Source organism: Erythrolamprus reginae, chromosome 1, assembly GCF_031021105.1.
Source record: "Erythrolamprus reginae isolate rEryReg1 chromosome 1, rEryReg1.hap1, whole genome shotgun sequence".
NCBI lineage: Eukaryota > Metazoa > Chordata > Lepidosauria > Squamata > Dipsadidae > Erythrolamprus > Erythrolamprus reginae.
The window spans coordinates 47,310,815-47,328,764 of record NC_091950.1 but is presented as its reverse complement, the minus strand read 5'-3'; the positions used below and the strand labels follow the sequence as shown (position 1 = coordinate 47,328,764).

The following is a 17,950-nucleotide window of genomic DNA, read 5'->3' as shown; positions in this document are numbered from 1 at the left end:
AATTGATTGCTTTTTGGAATATCTAATTTGAAAACCTAGCATGCAGTACTTTACCTTTTGCTCCAACCAATCAGGTCAACATGTAGATTTCCTTTCCCAATACTGATTTAAAAAATATATTGTGGTAGTTTGGCTGATAAATGGTCTAATAAAATAAATAGTGTAAGTTTACTTATGGAGCTTCATGTCTGAGTAGGCAGTTGAACTCTTTTTAATATCTTTTTGATTATCCTATCCAGACTTGAATTAATATACATCTGTGTTCCTATGGCTTCTCAGTGTCAGGTGGACGCAGCCGTTTACATCTCATTGACCTGGGAAGCTGTGAAAAAGTGCTAAGCAAAAGTCGGGATGGAGGAAGTTCCTTCTGCCTCTCTCTGTCTGCGTTGGGCAGCATCATTCTGGCCTTAATTAATGGTGCCAAACATGTGCCATACAAGTAAGTGAATTGCTCTCTGTGTGTAACAGAGTCATTTCTTTCAGAGTCTTAGCATTTGTTTTGTAGATATGTCACATAATGCCTGGCAAATGATGCATTGCAATGTTTGCTTCTTTTTTCTTCCCATGAGCATCCCAAAATCATTCAGCTGTCTGAGCAAGAGACATGTAACTTATTTCCTTCAGTTAGTTGATTAGGGGGAAAAATCGATTATTTTGAAACAAAATCAGAAGACTAATCAGTAGAATTCCCCATTCACCTTAGTGCAATGATAATAGTCTAAAACAGTGATGGAGAACCTTTTTTTCCTGAAAATGCATGTGCTATTGTGCATGCACAAATGCCCACACCCATAATTCAATGCCTGTGGACAGAGAAAATTGCCTCTCCCCTGGAGGTGCTCTAGAGGCCTAAAACCCATTTTCCAACCTCTGGTAGGCCCGGTAGGGCCATTTTTCCCCCTCTCCAGGCTCCAGAGGCAAAAATGTTTTCCAATATCTCCCCAGAGACTCTCCAGAAGCCAAAAATGCCCTCCCAGAGCCTCCGGGTAAGCCAAAAATCACCTGGCCTTCATGCATATACACATTGGAGCTGAGCTGGGATAACGGCTTGCGTGCCCAGCAGATATGGCTGCGCATGCCACCTGTGCCACCCGTGCCATAGGTTTACCATCACTGATCTAAAAGAAACCTCAAACTGGTTTTTGTATTGTAGAATTAGAATTAGCTTGCCCGTTCCTTTTATTTTTGAAAAATCACAACATTTCATTTGAACCTGAGTTTTCCTTTTTATTCATAAACCTGTTGTAATCACTTAGAAATAGACTGCTTGGAAAAATAACGGCAAGAAATGGAAATATTTCAAACCACTGTTTATCCCTCTGCATGCTTCATAGGGATAACAAGCTGACAATGCTGCTAAGAGAATCGCTTGGGAACATCAACTGCAGAACAACCATGCTAGCCCACATATCGGATTCTCCAGGAAGTTATGCAGAAAGTCTCATGACACTTCAACTTGCCTCTCGTATCCACAGGATGAGGAAGAAGAAATCCAAGGTTGGTGTACACAGGAAAATAAATACTTTATAACTTGGAAAGAATCTTGTTAACTTTCGTTTATCAGAGTGGGGATTGTAGCATTCCTTTCCCGTTAATTTGTTTTGCTAGCTTTTGACCTAGACATGCAATAATATTTGGCAGAAATATTAGCAAAGTCATGGATAATAAAAGTTCATTAATCATCATCTTTTGTTATTTGCTATGATGCAGCTCAAATTGTTATTTTAAAGTATAATAAATTGGAGAAGCTAGTTTGGACTATTTCAATATATGCAGCCCTAAGTTCAATGCTTGAAAGGTAGGAACAGAGAGGCAAAATCAGGTAATTAGGAGATAATAGTGATTTAATTTGAGCAAGTCACTATTCTTTTATTGGAATTCCCCTCTTGCAGCTGGTACGTACTGATGGATGATGTATAGTCATGATAAAAACCAATTTTATCAAATACAGTGATCCCTTGATTTTCGCGATCTTGTTCTTCGCGAAACGCTATATCGCGATTTTTCCCACCCGATGATGTCACTCTCTTCCTTCCTTTCTCATCTTTCTTTCTCTCTCTCTTTCTCTCTCTTGCTTCTTCCTCTCTCACACTCTCTTCCTCCCTCTCTCATCTCTTTCTTTCCTTCTCTCTCTTTCTCTATCTCCCCCCCTCTTGCTGGCGGGCGGCGGGCGGGCGGGCGGCGGGCGGGCGGGCGGGCGAGCGGGGGCATCAGCGAGGAGGACCCAGGGAAGGTTCCTTCGGCCGCCCAGCAGCTGATCTGCTCGGCAGCGCAGCGAGGAGCCGAATCGGGGTTTCCCCTTTGCGTGGGCGGCGGGGAAACCCCGATCTTCATCTGCTCGCTGCTGCTGTGCTGCCGAGCAGATCAGCTGCTGGGCGGCCGCAGCAGCAGTGAGCAGACGAAGATCGGGGTTTCCCCGTCGCCCACGCAAAGGGGAAACGCCGATTCGGCTCCTCGCTGCGCTGCCGAGCAGATCAGCTGCTGGGCGGCCGAAGGAACCTTCCCTGGGTCTTCCCCGCCGCCCACGCAAACTCCACCATCTGCGCATGCACGGCCATGAAAAAAAAGGGCGCGCATGCGCAGATGGTGTTTTTAATTCTGCAACCCTACATCGTGAAAAATCGATTATCGCGAGGGGTCTTGGAACGGAACCCTCGCGATAATCGAGGGATCACTGTACAATAAAATCCTTCACACCAAATATTCAGATATAGATAATAGCAGGAAGTAAGTAATATCTACACTGACTTCTAGACAGGGATATGCATTTCAACTAACAGCTAATGATTGCCCTGTCCTGACTTAATTACCCGATCTTTTTCAGACCTTATTTAGTATTTGGAATACAGGCCAATTCAAGTTTTAAATTTCACTCTTATGTTTGACTCATGTTTTAATTCATTGCTAAGGATCATCTGGAATTGTGACTAAATATTTAACATTCAGTAACTAAACTATTTCCCTTTATTATCTATCTCTCTGAATTTCCCCCCCATGAGAATAAATGCATTGTTCTGAAATTGGCTTAAGTTATTAAACCAAGTATATATGATTTCTGAAATCCAATGGCTTGGTTTGTGCAATACAGTTTCTCCTTGCTTATCAACATCTTGCTCACTGACCATTCTAAGCTACAGTAACATTGAAAAAAGAGACTTGTAACCTGCCCTGGAGGTTGCGGATGTCACAGTGTCCCTGTAGTTATGTGATCATGATTTTATCATTAAACAATTAAAGTATTTACAGTCAGCATCCTGAGGTCATATGACCATCATTTGTGATATTCAGATCTGGCTTCCAACAAAGTCAATGGGGAAGCCAGCAATAAGTTGTAAGTCACAAACACCTGATATTGCAGTTAATCAGCATTGTGCTGATTCACTTAATGGCAGTCAGAATGATATCATAAGTTGGGCATAATCATATGGCATTTCACTTTATGACTGTATTGCTTAGCATTCCACTTGTGAGGGGTAAATGAGGATTGCCTGTAGTCTGAACCTAGATTTTCATTGCTGGAATTAATTGCACATCGGCCAGTTAGGCTCCGGATATTCCTGATCATATGACAGTACAGTCATATTGTGAAATGTGGACTGAAACTAAGATTCTGTAAGTAATAAACCAGTCATGTTAGTATATGAAAACCTATCACCCAATACAAAATATTGCATACTTGGCCATTCAATCCATGTTTCCTTCTGGTGATAGTGCCATTCAGTTGCCACATCATCATTCTTCTTCTTCTTCTTTTTTTGCCTTTTAAAATTTGGAAGTTATCACTAAAAATGTACCGTGTGCCTTTTATTGGAATGATTCCAACAGATGCCAAAACTATTCTGCAGGACATGAAAAAGTGACTCATAATTTGTCCTCTTGTAAATAATTTAACATTAAAAATCCTTCTCTGCTGTTTATGTTTTTACAACCAGCAGTATGCATCCAGCTCATCTGGAGGAGAAAGTTCATGTGAAGAAGGCCACGTGCGAAGACCTCCTCATCTGAGACCATTTCATCCAAGGACTATAGCTCTCGATCCTGACATTCCTGTGTTGAATCTTTCTAGTGAACACGATTATTCCTCAAGCAGTGAGCAGTCCTGTGACACGGTTATCTATGTAGGTTCCAATGGTACTGCTTTGTCAGACAGAGAGCTGACAGATAATGAAGGCCCTCCAGAATTTGTCCCCATAATCCCTTCTTTGAACAAAAAAAGAAGCAAGGACAATTGCGGTCTTCCAAAAAGCTCTGACAAAGATCACTTTAAGTGCAACACCTTTGCAGAATTGCAGGAGAGATTGGAGTGTATTGATGGAAGTGAGGAACCTGTCAAGGTTCCCATTGGAGAGGTTACTGCTGTAGCTTCCAATAGCACAGTACCCATGCCTGCAGAAAACGGGCAGTCTAAATCCAAACCATCTTCTCCTATTGGAGGCTTTAAAAAACCATTTTCACAAGAAACAGGAACTCCAAAAAAGGGACAAAGCATTTATTTCCAGCACAACATCACTTGCCCCGAAAAGAAGGCATCTCCTTTAAAAACAGAACATGCCAAATTGCAATCAAAACCTGAAAATCAGAGAGTAGATTTCGGTGAGAATAACGAAGTAGTGGCTGATTCCTGCCAATTATCAACAAGTAATTGTGCTAAGACTCAAGCTGATGCTGAAATGGTTGTGAAAGAAAAAACTTCGTATATGAAGAGACCATTGCCCAGCCCTGCCCCTCCACCACCTCAGCAGCAGGAATGTCTAATGACAAGCAGACAAGCATACCTAAAGGTGGATCACAATTCCATCAGGACTCCACCTGTGGGAATGAGTAAACAAGGGTCTAGTGAAACTGAACATAATACCTTAACTAATGACACAGATCAGAAGGCAGATGGTATTGAAGTACATAGATTTCGATCAACTTTCCGAGGTCCATGTTTTGACAGGGATATACTGACAACAACAGTGACTTTGCAGAAGCCTGTGGAACTCAACGGTGAAGATGAGCTTGTCTTTACAGTGGTTGAGGAATTATCTATCAGTGGTATCATGGACAATGGAAGACCTTCTAGCATCATCAGCTTTAATAGTGACTGCTCACTTCAGGCTCTTGCCTCTGGTTCTAGGCCAGTTAGTATTATCAGCAGTATAAATGATGAGTTTGATGCTTATACCTCTCAGGCAAATGCAACAGGTGTCAACATTGATGTTGTTGTACCCTTTTCTGAAGAACCCTTCACTAGTAGCAGCAGACGTTCCTCGATCAGCTCATGGCTAAGTGAAGTCAGTATCTGTACAATTGGAAGTGAAGGAGTCCATCCCAGTGATGGTTTTCTTATGCAACCCTCATATGGCTGTCACAAGTCAGAGGAACCTTTAACTTTAGGTTCTCCTAATATATCTGTTCCCTTGAAAACTACCTTGAATGATAGCGGCTTTTGCTTTTCAGAATTGGAGAGTGAGAGCATGAATTCAAGCAAAAAAGCCTCAGGAGTCAACAGAAGCCTTCAAAACTATGACTTAACCAAAGTGTGTCAGATTGGAAGTACTCTTTGCATCACTGATCAGGCCACAAAAGTTAAGCTTTCGAATTCTCAAAACACTCCAATGATTGAAACTATACACTCCAGTCTTCCCCGAAGAACAAAAGCTACCTCATCTCTGACTCACAATAATAATAATACTCTCTGTGATAAAGAACTGCAAAAGCCACATGTGATGTTTGACGATCCCTGGTTGGTTCGTACAGACAATCGTCTGGAGACTAATACCACAGATATGTTACCTTCAAATTCTCAGGCATTTTGTACACAGAAGCAGACACCAAGATCTACCCAACAATTTGGTAACCCAACCAAAGCTTTAAAATCCCAGACATTACTTGCCTGTTCACAAAGGGTGGTCGACGGTTGCGAAATGAACTGCAAGTCTTCTAGTGGAGTTGCTAAAAAATCTGAAGCTTTCCCTAAAATCCCACAACTTAAAAGAGGAGCCACTACACTGGGAGTGGTTCCTGTGTCACACAGCAGTGGTGCTTTTGCAGAAGGTATGCACAGAGGGAATTCTGAAGCTGCTTTTGCCATTGGGAGCCTGAAAAAGAAGAATGCACAGCAAAAGATGAGCATGTTACCCAGGCCAAATGGCATAATACCTCCAGCACCTCCTGTTCGTAAATCCAGTCTTGAGCAAAAAAATGGAGGGGCCAAAGCTGCAGGATTAGAAGCTAATAGGGCTGCTGCAGTAAAACACGAGGATGAGATTGATTCACGACCGAGAACTGGGTTATGTACTGCTGAAAGTGCCAGTAGCAAATATAGCCTCAGAGGAGACCATTCCTTGCCAAAAGCAACTTCAAGTTTAAAGGCCAAGGCATCAAAAAGCGATGGTGTCCATCGTTATGGGAGCCATACATCTCTTGAAAGATGTGATAGCTTACTATCTGTGGGAGGGAAAACTAATTTGAATAAGGAAAATAGTGGTGGTAGCCTTAATAATGGCAGGAATGGCCGGCTAGTCCCCAGACTGGGAGTTCCTCCTGATACCTCTGGCCTGACCTCTCCTCCATCGTGCACCATGTCTGTATCTTGCAAAAATGGTCAGATGAAAAGTGCTGCCAGCCAGAAAACTGCAGTTAGTGGGAATAAGAGTCGTAGCCTTTCAGCTAGTGGATCCAAGTCCCTGAGCTCCTCTATGAAGTCTTTGGCTCAGTCCACTGGGAAGAACTCTAGCATTCCTTTGAGTGGGAAAATGACTCCAAAGTCCACGCAAGGCACAAACAATAAACCTGGTCGAGGAACTATTATGGGGACTAAGCAGGCCATTAGGGCAGCCAATAGTCGGGTTAATGAGCTAGCATCAGGAAGTTCAGGCAAGATGAGCCATTTCCAGGGTTCGGCAGACTCTGATAGTGGCAATGACAGTGGAATTAACCTAAGCGATGAGAAGTCACAGATCCAGGTGCTGCCATCTCCATACAGTAAGATAACTGCGCCAAGAAGACCTCAGCGCTACAGCAGCGGGCATGGGAGTGATAACAGTAGTGTCTTGAGTGGGGAACTACCACCTGCAATGGGCAGGACAGCCCTTTTTTATCATAGCGGTGGCAGCAGTGGCTATGAAAGCATGATCCGTGACAGTGAAGCCACCGGCAGTGCTTCTTCGGCACATGATTCCATGAGCGAAAGTGGGATGTCTTCACCAAGTCGCATGAGAAGTTTGAAATCCCCAAAGAAAAGATCAGCAGGTAAAATAATACAATAACTTGTCATTAGAATTTCTGTTGATTTGTGTCTGCAGCAGGTCTGTCACAGACTTAAACTGACTTATTAACGAATAAGGTATCTGAGAAAATGCCATCATGGTAGTCCTTGAAACTGAAGGCAGGTTCAGACCTGACAGATTTTTAATTTGTAAGTAGCACCTGAGCTTTAGCCTAAGAGGCAAATGATCAATCTGCATGGCTTAATGAAAGAGGCAGATCCTCAATACTACGCTTTTGATTAATAAATTCTGTCACTGAACTCCCTAAATACATGTTAACTAGTAATGGCTATTTGGAACCAGTTGTTTTATTATGGGACAGGTGTGACTGCTGCTCCGTGGGGATGCTGGCAGATTTTACTCTGTTTCATACAAATTACACGGGAGAGGTTGAAGTTTTCAAGGGCAGCTTATGTTTCCCTGAAGAAGAGGTAAAAAAGAGTCCAATTTATCAGCCTTCCCATGTAATTCTTTATTCTAATACTTTTGGGGAAGTGTCCATGAAAAAGAGCAGGCAGTTACTTTAAAATAGATACTGTCCACTGTTATAACAGCTCCCATCTTATCCATAAATATTATATTATCTGATGTTAGATTCATCTGAACAGCTGCAAATGAACAGGGTATGAAGCAGGAAGGACAGTTGTGTGTGTGTGTGTGTTTATACATACACACAGACACAATGTGTAGTGAAGAGTAAGAATAAGGGCATGTTGATGTATAGTAATTAAAAGGATTGTGAACTGATGTGTTGAATATGGTAGGGATGGCTTTGTCTAGTCTATATTTAGCTCGGGTAGGCAATTGCCATCATGGGCTACCAGGATATTACGACCCACAGAAGATATCATGACCCACGGAAGACAAAAAGTCTCACCCAGGTTTTGAAAAGATATGTTTATTTGAAAAGGTTATTGTATAATTCTAGCTGATACTCATGCAAATCGTTGATTAGTAGTGTAGGTTCCCAAAGAAAAATTATGAGTATATAAAGGAATTTGGAAAAAGTGTGCTAAAATGTTTGATTAATTGAAGTAATAATCTACAAAGCTAAGGATCAACTGAAATTAGAAATAGATTGGAGATTCACCAGCATAATAATTCCAGTAAAATGTCTTTTCACTGAAGAGTTCTACTACCCTTGAAAAATGGATTTCTCTAAGCTTGAGAAAAGAAAGTGGTAGGAGGAAGGAAGAGTGAAACAACCAATAATTCCAGCTACTGGGAATAATATAGTTTAGCTTCCTGTGAAAACAGTTCAGGAGGGTGTATGCAGCCCTCATGAGCTCTGTTTTTGCAGGCCACATCTAAGCACCTCACAGGCTCGATCCGTTCACCGGGCCTTGAGTTTGACACCCCTGAGCTAGACCTTTAAAAATTTTCCCAGCCTACTCAAGTCTCAGGCTTATTAACTCTGCATAGAATTCTCCATCAAGATGGCATGGAATGTCCATCTGCCAATGTGACATCTCTTTACCCTAAAGGATGTTGGATTAATCCTGGCAGAAATAAACAAAACTTTGACAAATGAAAAGCCCTGTGAATATTGTTAAACTATTGTCACATTTGTCACAGGTAAAACACCACTTTTAAATTATAAGTCTGAAATCTACCACAACTGGTAAGAGAACATTAAACTACATTACCGTGACTATTAGGGATACAGCCCCAATTGAAAAGGCATAGTTGATATTTAGGTATCATTTCTTCACAGGTCTAGGATGTGTTTTTCCAAATAGGTGATAATGTTGTACTTTCTAGTGGTGGTAACCATTTATTTTACGGTGTGACCTATTGTTTTAAAAAACCCATTTCAGCCTTTGCAGCTGTTCTCTTTTCATAGCACATCAGCTTCCTAGTTTCTCCTTATTGTAATATTGTAAATCTCCTTATTGTAATATTGTAAATTAGTGTTAACAGCTGAGTAAAGTTGGCCCCATATTGAAAGAGTATTATGGCTGATGGATTTGTATTTGGTTTTGGGGCAAAAGGAAATGCTTTATAAGGCATTTCTTTTTAAAATGACATAGTCCTCTGCTGATAAATGACATTTTACCTGTTAGAGTATTTAGTGCTTTGTCACTCCTAATTTAGTCAAATGTCCTATATTTGGGGAGAAAGAAAACTAATTGTATATTCCTATTGAAAAGTATGTCTGAATTCAGTTGGGCTTAATTCCAGGTAAATCAGTAAAATTGTATATTGTAATGAACTTTTTTATTTTTATTTGAAGCTAGCATAGCCTTAGGATAATCCTTTGGATAAATGATCATAAAGCAAAAAATCATGACTGCGCTGATTTATGACAGAGGTCCCAGTTGCAATTGTTCCCTGACTTCTGCACAGTAGTTAAGCACATTGTCATGTGACTGCACACTGTGACTTCCTGCTCACTTCTCCATTGCTTTGCTTATCAGAAGCCATCAGTGAAGGTTGCAATGATGATCATGTGACCATGGAACATTGTGACAGTCATAATTGCATGCTGGGTGCCAAGTGCCTGAATTGTGATCATGTGACCATGGGGATATGGAATGGTTGCATCTTCGAAGATGGTTGTAGATCTCCTTGTTCAGAGAAGTCAAAGCTTTGAATGATCACTGAATGAGTGATCACTAAAGAGGGCTATCTCTACCAAATGAAATAAAAAAATATAGTGTTGTAAAGACTCAAAATTGTGTTCATGCAATGAACTTAACAATTATAGAAATCACCCATTTTCTTAATTTGCCCAAGAAGCTTAAGCGTGCAATTCAAGGTGCTTGTTATCACATTTAAATCTCTGGATAGCATGGACCGAGTTTATCTGTGGCACTTCCTCTTCTGGAGTATAGTTACATTTTCTGTCACTTTCACCACTCTTTCTTGACCTACCGTAATTGGCACCTAGAAAGAACACCTTTTCTGTAGTAGCTCTGACTCTTCTCAAAAGTGCTGGAATAGGAAGAGGCTGGAATCTAGTTCAATTAAATGTCAGTGTTTGGATTTGTTGTTTTGTGAGTCCTATGGATTATAAGTAGCCTTTGATTTATGACCATTCATTCAGTTCAAATGTTAAATGAAGAGGACTTAGGATGGGATTCTGGTATTGCAGTTTTCCTGCAGTTGTGTGATCATGATTGCTTACCTTCTCTGTCAGCTTCCCATAACAAACTCAATGGGGAAACCAGTTGGAAAGTTGGAAATCATGGCCTTTGCTTAACAACCTGAACAGTCCTTTAATAATAGCAATCAAGACTGCAATTGTGAATCAGTTTGGTCACATGATTTTTTGCTTTATGGCTGATTTTGCTTTACAACCACATTATTTAGCTTATTGTGATGTCATAATGTTTCCTGAATCCTACTGGGTTACTTTGATTGTCAATCATTTTGATATGGAAACCCATAGAACTTTGTATGTTAATATACGAGGGGTTGCCACAGATAGGAGGGGATCACTTTATTCTCCAGGGTACCGGAGGGCCGGACGAGGAACAACAGCTGGAAGCTGACCAAGAAGAGATTCAACCTGGAAATAAGGAAGAACTTCCTGATGGTCAGAATGATCAACCAGTGGAACAACCTACCAGCGGACGTTGTGAATTCCAATACTCTGGACATTTTAAAGAGGAAATTGGACTGCCATTTGGGTGGGATGCTATAGGGTTCCTGCTTAGGCAGGGGGTTGGACTTGATGACCCGCATGGTCCCTTCCAACTCTAACAAAAATACATAAATAAGCAAACAAACAAACAAACAAACAAACAAACAAATAAATAAATAAACAAATAAACAAATAAATAAATAAATAAAAATAAAATTAAGGAGGGAAAAAGAAAGGAGTTTCGATCAACTAATATTTGCAGGTATAAAAATCCAGAGTGAACTGTTCAGTTTCAACTACAATTATGCTTCTTGATTATATTGTCCTCTGACAGAATTTCACTAGACACATGTTGTTGTTGTTATTGTTGTTGTTGTTATAGCAAAATGTCTGTGTCTACATATACATATTTTAAGTATTGTCTGGGTTAGAATGTTCATAGATTTTTTAGAGGCAAAGATATGAGGATATTTTTTTTAAATCTCAGGTTTCCAGCGCCGTCGACTGATTCCACCTCCTCTTCCTGATTCTACATCTCTGGGCAGAAAACAGAATGTTGCTGGCCAGTGGGTTGATCTTCCCCCTCTACCAGGGACTTTGAAAGAGCCATTTGAAATAAAAGTTTATGAGATTGATGATGTGGAACGATTGCAGCGACATCGACAAGAGGAAAGTGAGGTCAGGATATATTTTACAACTAAGTGGACAATATAAATTTCACAACCCATGAGGCAAGATTGTAGCTTAAAATCCAGTAACACAAGCAGAAGTTTGTAATTAAATCAATATCATAAGCCACTTTGAAATAGTTTATATGTTGGGGTGCCTTGCCAATTGAAAACAAATTGGTCTACCATTAATTGTGTTTAATGTAGTTGATGGAGTGAGTGGAGAATATCAATTAATACGTTATGAGTAGGCTTTATAATAATTGCCTGCATGATGAAACTTTATGGGTCTCCTTTCACTAAAGGGTCATTAACTCTTTATGTAAATGGCACAACGTATCATTTAGAATTCTGTTAAGTTCAAGATGCTGTGAGTTTATTTGTAATTGGCAAAACAATCCAGTTAATTCTGATAGGTAACAGGAATTAACAATCATTAGTTTGCTACCTGTTTAAAATAACTGCTTCTTTTATTTCATTTACAACAGCCTTTCCAGGATGTTGAAAAGGTAAGTCATGTATTTCCATCTTATTTATCTCTTCAGAGCTAGTTATTTTGTGGCAAACATAAAATTTTCAATTAGTTGTGTTGTGTGCACACAGATTGGGGATAGTTTCAATGCAGAACCCTCAGGCCAATGGAGGAGTTCCTAAGTGAGTTGGGGAGTTTGTAAAATAACTTCTCACTCAGATGCTACACGTATGCATTTTTATGTTAATTGATAACTTCACAATCAATCTCAGATCTTTTATTATACATTGTTTCTAGTGTTTTAGTATCCATTATTGTAAATTGTGTTTTGCTGCTTTTTAAAATTTTGTTTGTATTTGAATTTTATTGGCACCATTATTTCAGCTTTATATATAGGTTTTTTTTGTTGTCCTGAAAACTTAAACATCAGACAAATAAAATGGGAATAGAGGCTTTGTTTCCTCTCCTCTCCTTTTACTCTGCAAACCCTTTACCCATCCACTTTCAAACCGTGTTTAAAATGAACCAAGAAAACTGTAGCATGAGTTTTATTGCAAACCAGATGGGGTATGATTAAGCGTCCCACCTGAACATAGGATTGGGATTTTGAAATTTTATTTTTTCTAATGGAGTTATATTTCCTCATTTCACAAGGGAGAAAAGTATTTTCTCTACATATGGTTGCAATTTAAGAGTATTGTAAAGGAGTACATTAACTCACAATGGCAATAAGTGCCCTAAGTGCTTGTAGAAGGTTGCTTTATTAGATTAGCATCCATGAAAGTTCACTTTCATCAAAGATAGGATGGGAGAGAACTCAGCTAATGTTTAATATTGCTTGTTGAGGCTTCATGTAAGTAGTTGAAGTTGAATGGTGTGGACTGTAGGCTTTTGGGAAAGAGGGAAAATCAAGCAGATGGCCAGCAAAGAGTTACAGATGAGTAATTTTTGTCCCCTGAAGGGCTTGATATATTTTAATACAAAGCTGAAAATCCTAGAGAGACGTCACCAACGGATTAGGGAAATGAAAGCAAAGCATGAGTTGTTGAAAGAGGAATTGGAAGAAACAAAATGCAGGCTGATGTTGGATCCAAGCAAGTGGAAAGGAGAATGTAAGTATTTATTTAGGGCTAATAGCAAAAGTGCTTGATTGACAGAAAATTATGAAGAATGGTACTAGCTAAATATTTTAATGCGGTGTTTTGATTCAGAATTGTTAAAGAGCTAGAGGGATGGAGGTGATCTGCTTCTATCTCTTTTCATAATTCATCCTTGTACTCTCTTTGCTCTAGCTTCATGTTAATTCACTTTTAAAACGAGAAGCTCTTTTAAAATATGGTGGCAGAGCAAAGTTAACAAAAACTAAATTAAAACATTTAAATGAATTACATTTATTAGTGTATTTATTTTAGATTTAAATTCAAAAAATATATAAGATAACGTTAAACCCCCCCCAAAAAGTTAAAAAAAAAGAGGTTAGCAAAAAAATCAGCATGTGATTCAGGCAAAATATTTTTCATTGACAAGTCCATGTTTAGTGTATCATCGGCCACTTTGATTATTTTGTCTTTCCATGAATGCATTAGTAAAATGAAATTATTACCTCTGCAGCCAGACCTACTATGGATAAAAATCCCATCTGTATTTTATGCTGAAATTCAATCAGTTTTTTGGAAAAGGAGATTTGTTTGTTTGTTTGTTTGTTTGTTCATTCGTTCGTTTCTTTCTTTCTTTTTTCTTTCTTTCAGTCAGTCAGTCAGTCAGTCAGTCAATCAATCAATCAATCGGTCGGTCGGTCGGTCAGTCAGTCAGTCAGTCAGTCAGTCAGTCAGTCAGTCAGTCAGTCAGTCAGTCAGTCAGTCAGTCAGTCAGTCAGTCAGTCAGTCATTTACTAGAAAGAACTCTGGGTAGCGAACAAAAGTCAAAACCACAATGTAAAAAAAAGACATTTAAAACAACATTGAGCCTCCATCAATACCAGACTGGCTCCATTAATACTCCAGCTCCATGCCTGGGAGAAAAGCCAGGCCTTCAGTGGTTTCCTGAAGGATCAACAGGTCAAGGCCATCAGTATCTCCTGGAGGAGGCTAGAGAATATTCTCTTCTGGGGTTCCATCAGACAACCCTGTTTTACTTAAGAAACTCAGAGCATGAGCTGCTACATTTAGAGAGATGGGCAGTAATCCCTGGCATATAGAGTTTAAAAGTGATAACCGCCACAGTTATATAGTGTATTGCAATAATCCAATTGGGGGGTGGGTGTAATACAGTGTGTTGCAATGATCCAATTGGGAGGTTATAGAGGCTTCAGTGATCATGAGAAGTGCCTGATGAAGGAAAGGGCATAAAATTATTCCAAACAGTAGCTAAGATCTTGACTGAACTGTGCAACAGATTCAGGACCCCCAAGTTTCTTAGAAATCCCACTAGGTCAATTAGATACCTGGGATATATTGATCAAACAGATCCCTCCTCTTGGAATCTTCTCTCTTAGACATTCTTAATGCATAATGCTTGTTTAAGATTATGACATTATTATTTCTAGATACTTGTTTTGGATATTAAACATCTTCTGTTTGTTTGTTTTGTTTTCTATGCTACTAGTTGAGGTTGATCCTGATCTTGATAAGGAATCACAAGATTATCTGGAGGCATTAGAACAAGTGACGAGTGAACTAGAGCAATGTGTAAATCTGTGCAAGTCGCGTGTCATGATAGTCACCTGCTTTGATATTGGAGTGATCAATGACATCCAGGATGGAGCACAAGAAGTGGAAGTTTGAAATCATTTGTAAAGGGATTTAAGGCAGTGGAACCAAACTTTCAGAGGAAGAAAGAAGGTGTATTGGAAAGTGATGGTGGACGTGTGAGAATTTATTGCGACAAGGAATGTTGTGGAAACCAGAAACTGTCAAGGAATTGGAATGTTCTAAACCTTTATGGTGCCTCAACAATCTATGAATTGTACAAAGCTTACCATAATTTCTAAAAGAGAAAAGAAGAAAAGAATATGCTGAGAACTGTTTGAAAAGCGAAGTGCCTTTAACATTCATTTGTGACTTGTTTTCTTAATTTTCTATTTGTTGTTAGAACTGAAACCAGCAAATCAAAACAAATCATAAAATGTATTCCTATGAAATATTTTCTACTGTATAGTGTAATTTATGACTATATGTAAAAACAAAACGAAAATTGTAGCAAAAGCAATAATTATGTTTTCATACCTGAATTTGCCTCCTTGTTTCACGGAAAAGCTGGTTTATGTAGCAGAACAACAACAAAAAATTATATTGTTAGTTGCTTTTTCATGGTTTAGGATTTGATATATTTTTATGAACATTATCTATTGGAAAGGTATATAATGACATTTTGGAACACTTGCTTTGTATTCAGTTTTGATACTCTTTTTCAGAACATGATGAACATGCTTTTTCCATGTTTTTTCTATACAAATATTAGGGCTGAAATGTTTGATAGACTGATCTGTTACATTTGTCAATGAAAACACCGTAAGTCTGATTCAAAAGGTGCCTCCTGATTAACTGAGCAGCAGATTTTAAATCTTTTGTTTAAACTTATTTTTAATACAAGGAAAAGCTGAGGACAGCACGTGGCATACTGTAGCATTCCCTGTTCTCTCTGCTACTTACATAGATATGTCTGTTCCCAGGTGGTGCTTATTGCAACATACCTATACATGTGCTTTTTTAAAAAAATGAAAGTTACATTACTTTTTCCTCTTCAGATCTTTTGTTTTCATTTATGTGCATCTAAATGTATTTACCAATTAATTGATTAGTAAAAAGCCAAAACTCAAATAGTTGATTGGCCAAAATTTCTTTTATCAGACAGAAATTCTAATAAATAGATTAACCAGTTAAGTAATTTCATGGGCAGTATTCCTAAACTACAAATCCCCAGAGTAACCTGTGATTACATGTTGGTAGGTCTGCCATAAGAGATAGGCAGTGAAAGCTTTGGTAATAAAGGTCAACCTATAGGTTGTTGCACAGACATGATTGCATAAAAGACCCAGTGGCTTCTACTTATAGTCAAATCCAATTTGGGAAAGAACACTTTTTTCAATAGTGACACTTTACCCCATTATTGTAGAGCTGCTAGAAAGAGTGTTTGGGGTAGCAAATTACAGATAGGGTATGGGTCAGGCATCGCATCATGGTTTTGCGTTTGAAAATAGCCAGCAATCTCTGACTAGATGAAAAGAGCTACGAGAGCTTTTATAAATGTGTATGTGTATGACGTAATTTTGCCCTAACTCTGATAATTAACTGCTTTCATAACTCACCCCCTTTCCTAGAATTCCTTAACCAGGGGTTGGCATCATGGAATCTCTTGCCCCAATATATACATCTTGTTTCTTTACCATTGGAAAACTCCTCCTGCCTTAATCTAACTTGATGAAGTCTGTTAACTACACTGTGGCTTTTCTCTCTTCTGAGTGCAGGAAAAAATAAAGAGTTGGTTCCAGACTTAGTCACAAAAGCAGACCCACTGAAATAAATTCATTTCCTTTGATTTCAATGGGTCTACTTATCCTATGACCAGACTGGATCTAATCCTCTGTTTACAGCCAAAATCGCACAGAAGTGGGATGAAATGTTTTCGTGGGGGAGGGGGGTAATTATTAAGTTAGGTCCATATTTTTGTATAGTTTTAACAATAAATATAGCATTTGCATTTTATGAACTTTGAAAGACGAATATATCTTTTTACAGTTTTTCTAAGGAAGGCAAACACTCAGGATTGTTTCTAGACATGCTGCATGAATTTTGTGCTCTTTCTCCCTTTCTTTCTATTCTTTTTAAATAAAGCCACTTTCGGGTGGGGACTGTTGATAAACTGTTGCCAAACAAAATAACTTTTGGAAAAGTTTGATAGTGTATGTAATGACTGCATTTCATAAGGAACCATATTTTCTATCATCTTATTATGTATGGGGTCGTGTTTCCCCTCGAGATCCTTTGTATAAATGTATACAACAATGGCTTGCTTCAGCTTTTCCATGTGAATAAAAAGATTTGTCTATTGCTACATGTTTTCTTAATTTTAATGGGTACCATTTTCTTCCCCAGCAGTAAGGCATAGGACACTTATACTTGTCATCCTTAAAAGAATCAGGGTAAAGCACCAGGGTAGAAAGTGCAAGTTCTAGTGACCCCTTAGCTATGAAAGCCAGTTGGGTGACCTTGGATCATATCCCAGGGCAGCTGCTGTTAAGAGGAAAATAGGAGGAGGGAAATATGTTAGATATGTTTATTGCCTGCAGTTGTTTGTAAAAATAATAAAGACAGAATACAAATAAGTAAAAATAAAAAGTTCATGTATATTAATTAAAATGCATACATAGTAGCTAGGATCGCTGTGATTTTTAATATGTACACTGCTCAAAAAAAAAATAAAGGGAGCACTCAAAGAACACATCCAAAATCTGAATGAATGAAATATTCTCATTGAATACTTGGTTCTATACAAAGTTTGAATTTGCTGACAACATGTGAAATTGTCAATCAGTGTTGCTTCCTAAATGGACAGTTTGATTTCATGGAGGTTTGATTTACCTGGAGCTATTTTGTGTTATTTAAGTGTTCCCTTTATTTTTTTGAGCAGTATATACAGATCCAATCTGGATTGGTCACTGGAACCAGTGGTGTAGTCTTCACAGCTCTCAGTCTTGTGCTAGAGCCCATCCTCAGGAGACTTCTCTCTAGCAGAATGTATGTGTATGTGTGTTTGGGTGTGTTGGGTGTGTACGTATGTACATACTTTCATTATTAGAAAATTATGAACTTATAGATTGGTCTCATCTATTGAATTTAAAAAGGGATCAGGGATTCTTGAATCCATAAAGCCAAAGATAGGAAGGGGAGCCGGCGGCGGTGGTGGTGGTTGAGGATGTATAGTATAACTTTTTGAAATTCCAGATGTTGGTTTTGGATGCTAAGATAGAATG

At 38.9% G+C, this 17,950-nt stretch overlaps 1 protein-coding gene across 2 annotated transcripts in view; it reads left to right on the top strand.

The window, feature by feature from the left end:
- Window positions 1–17,031, top strand: part of KIF26A (kinesin family member 26A) — a 195,177-nt gene extending 178,146 nt beyond the window's left edge. For both annotated transcript variants that reach the window (XM_070751483.1, XM_070751476.1), the window contains exons 10-16: window positions 280–439; window positions 1,335–1,497; window positions 3,936–7,236; window positions 11,327–11,517; window positions 11,996–12,016; window positions 12,941–13,091; window positions 14,584–17,031. In XM_070751483.1, the coding sequence (XP_070607584.1) occupies window positions 280–439; window positions 1,335–1,497; window positions 3,936–7,236; window positions 11,327–11,517; window positions 11,996–12,016; window positions 12,941–13,091; window positions 14,584–14,762 (4,166 nt within the window). In that variant the 3' untranslated portion in view covers window positions 14,763–17,031. The remainder of the gene's footprint in view (window positions 1–279; window positions 440–1,334; window positions 1,498–3,935; window positions 7,237–11,326; window positions 11,518–11,995; window positions 12,017–12,940; window positions 13,092–14,583) is intronic.
- Window positions 17,032–17,950: the final 919 nt, after the last annotated feature.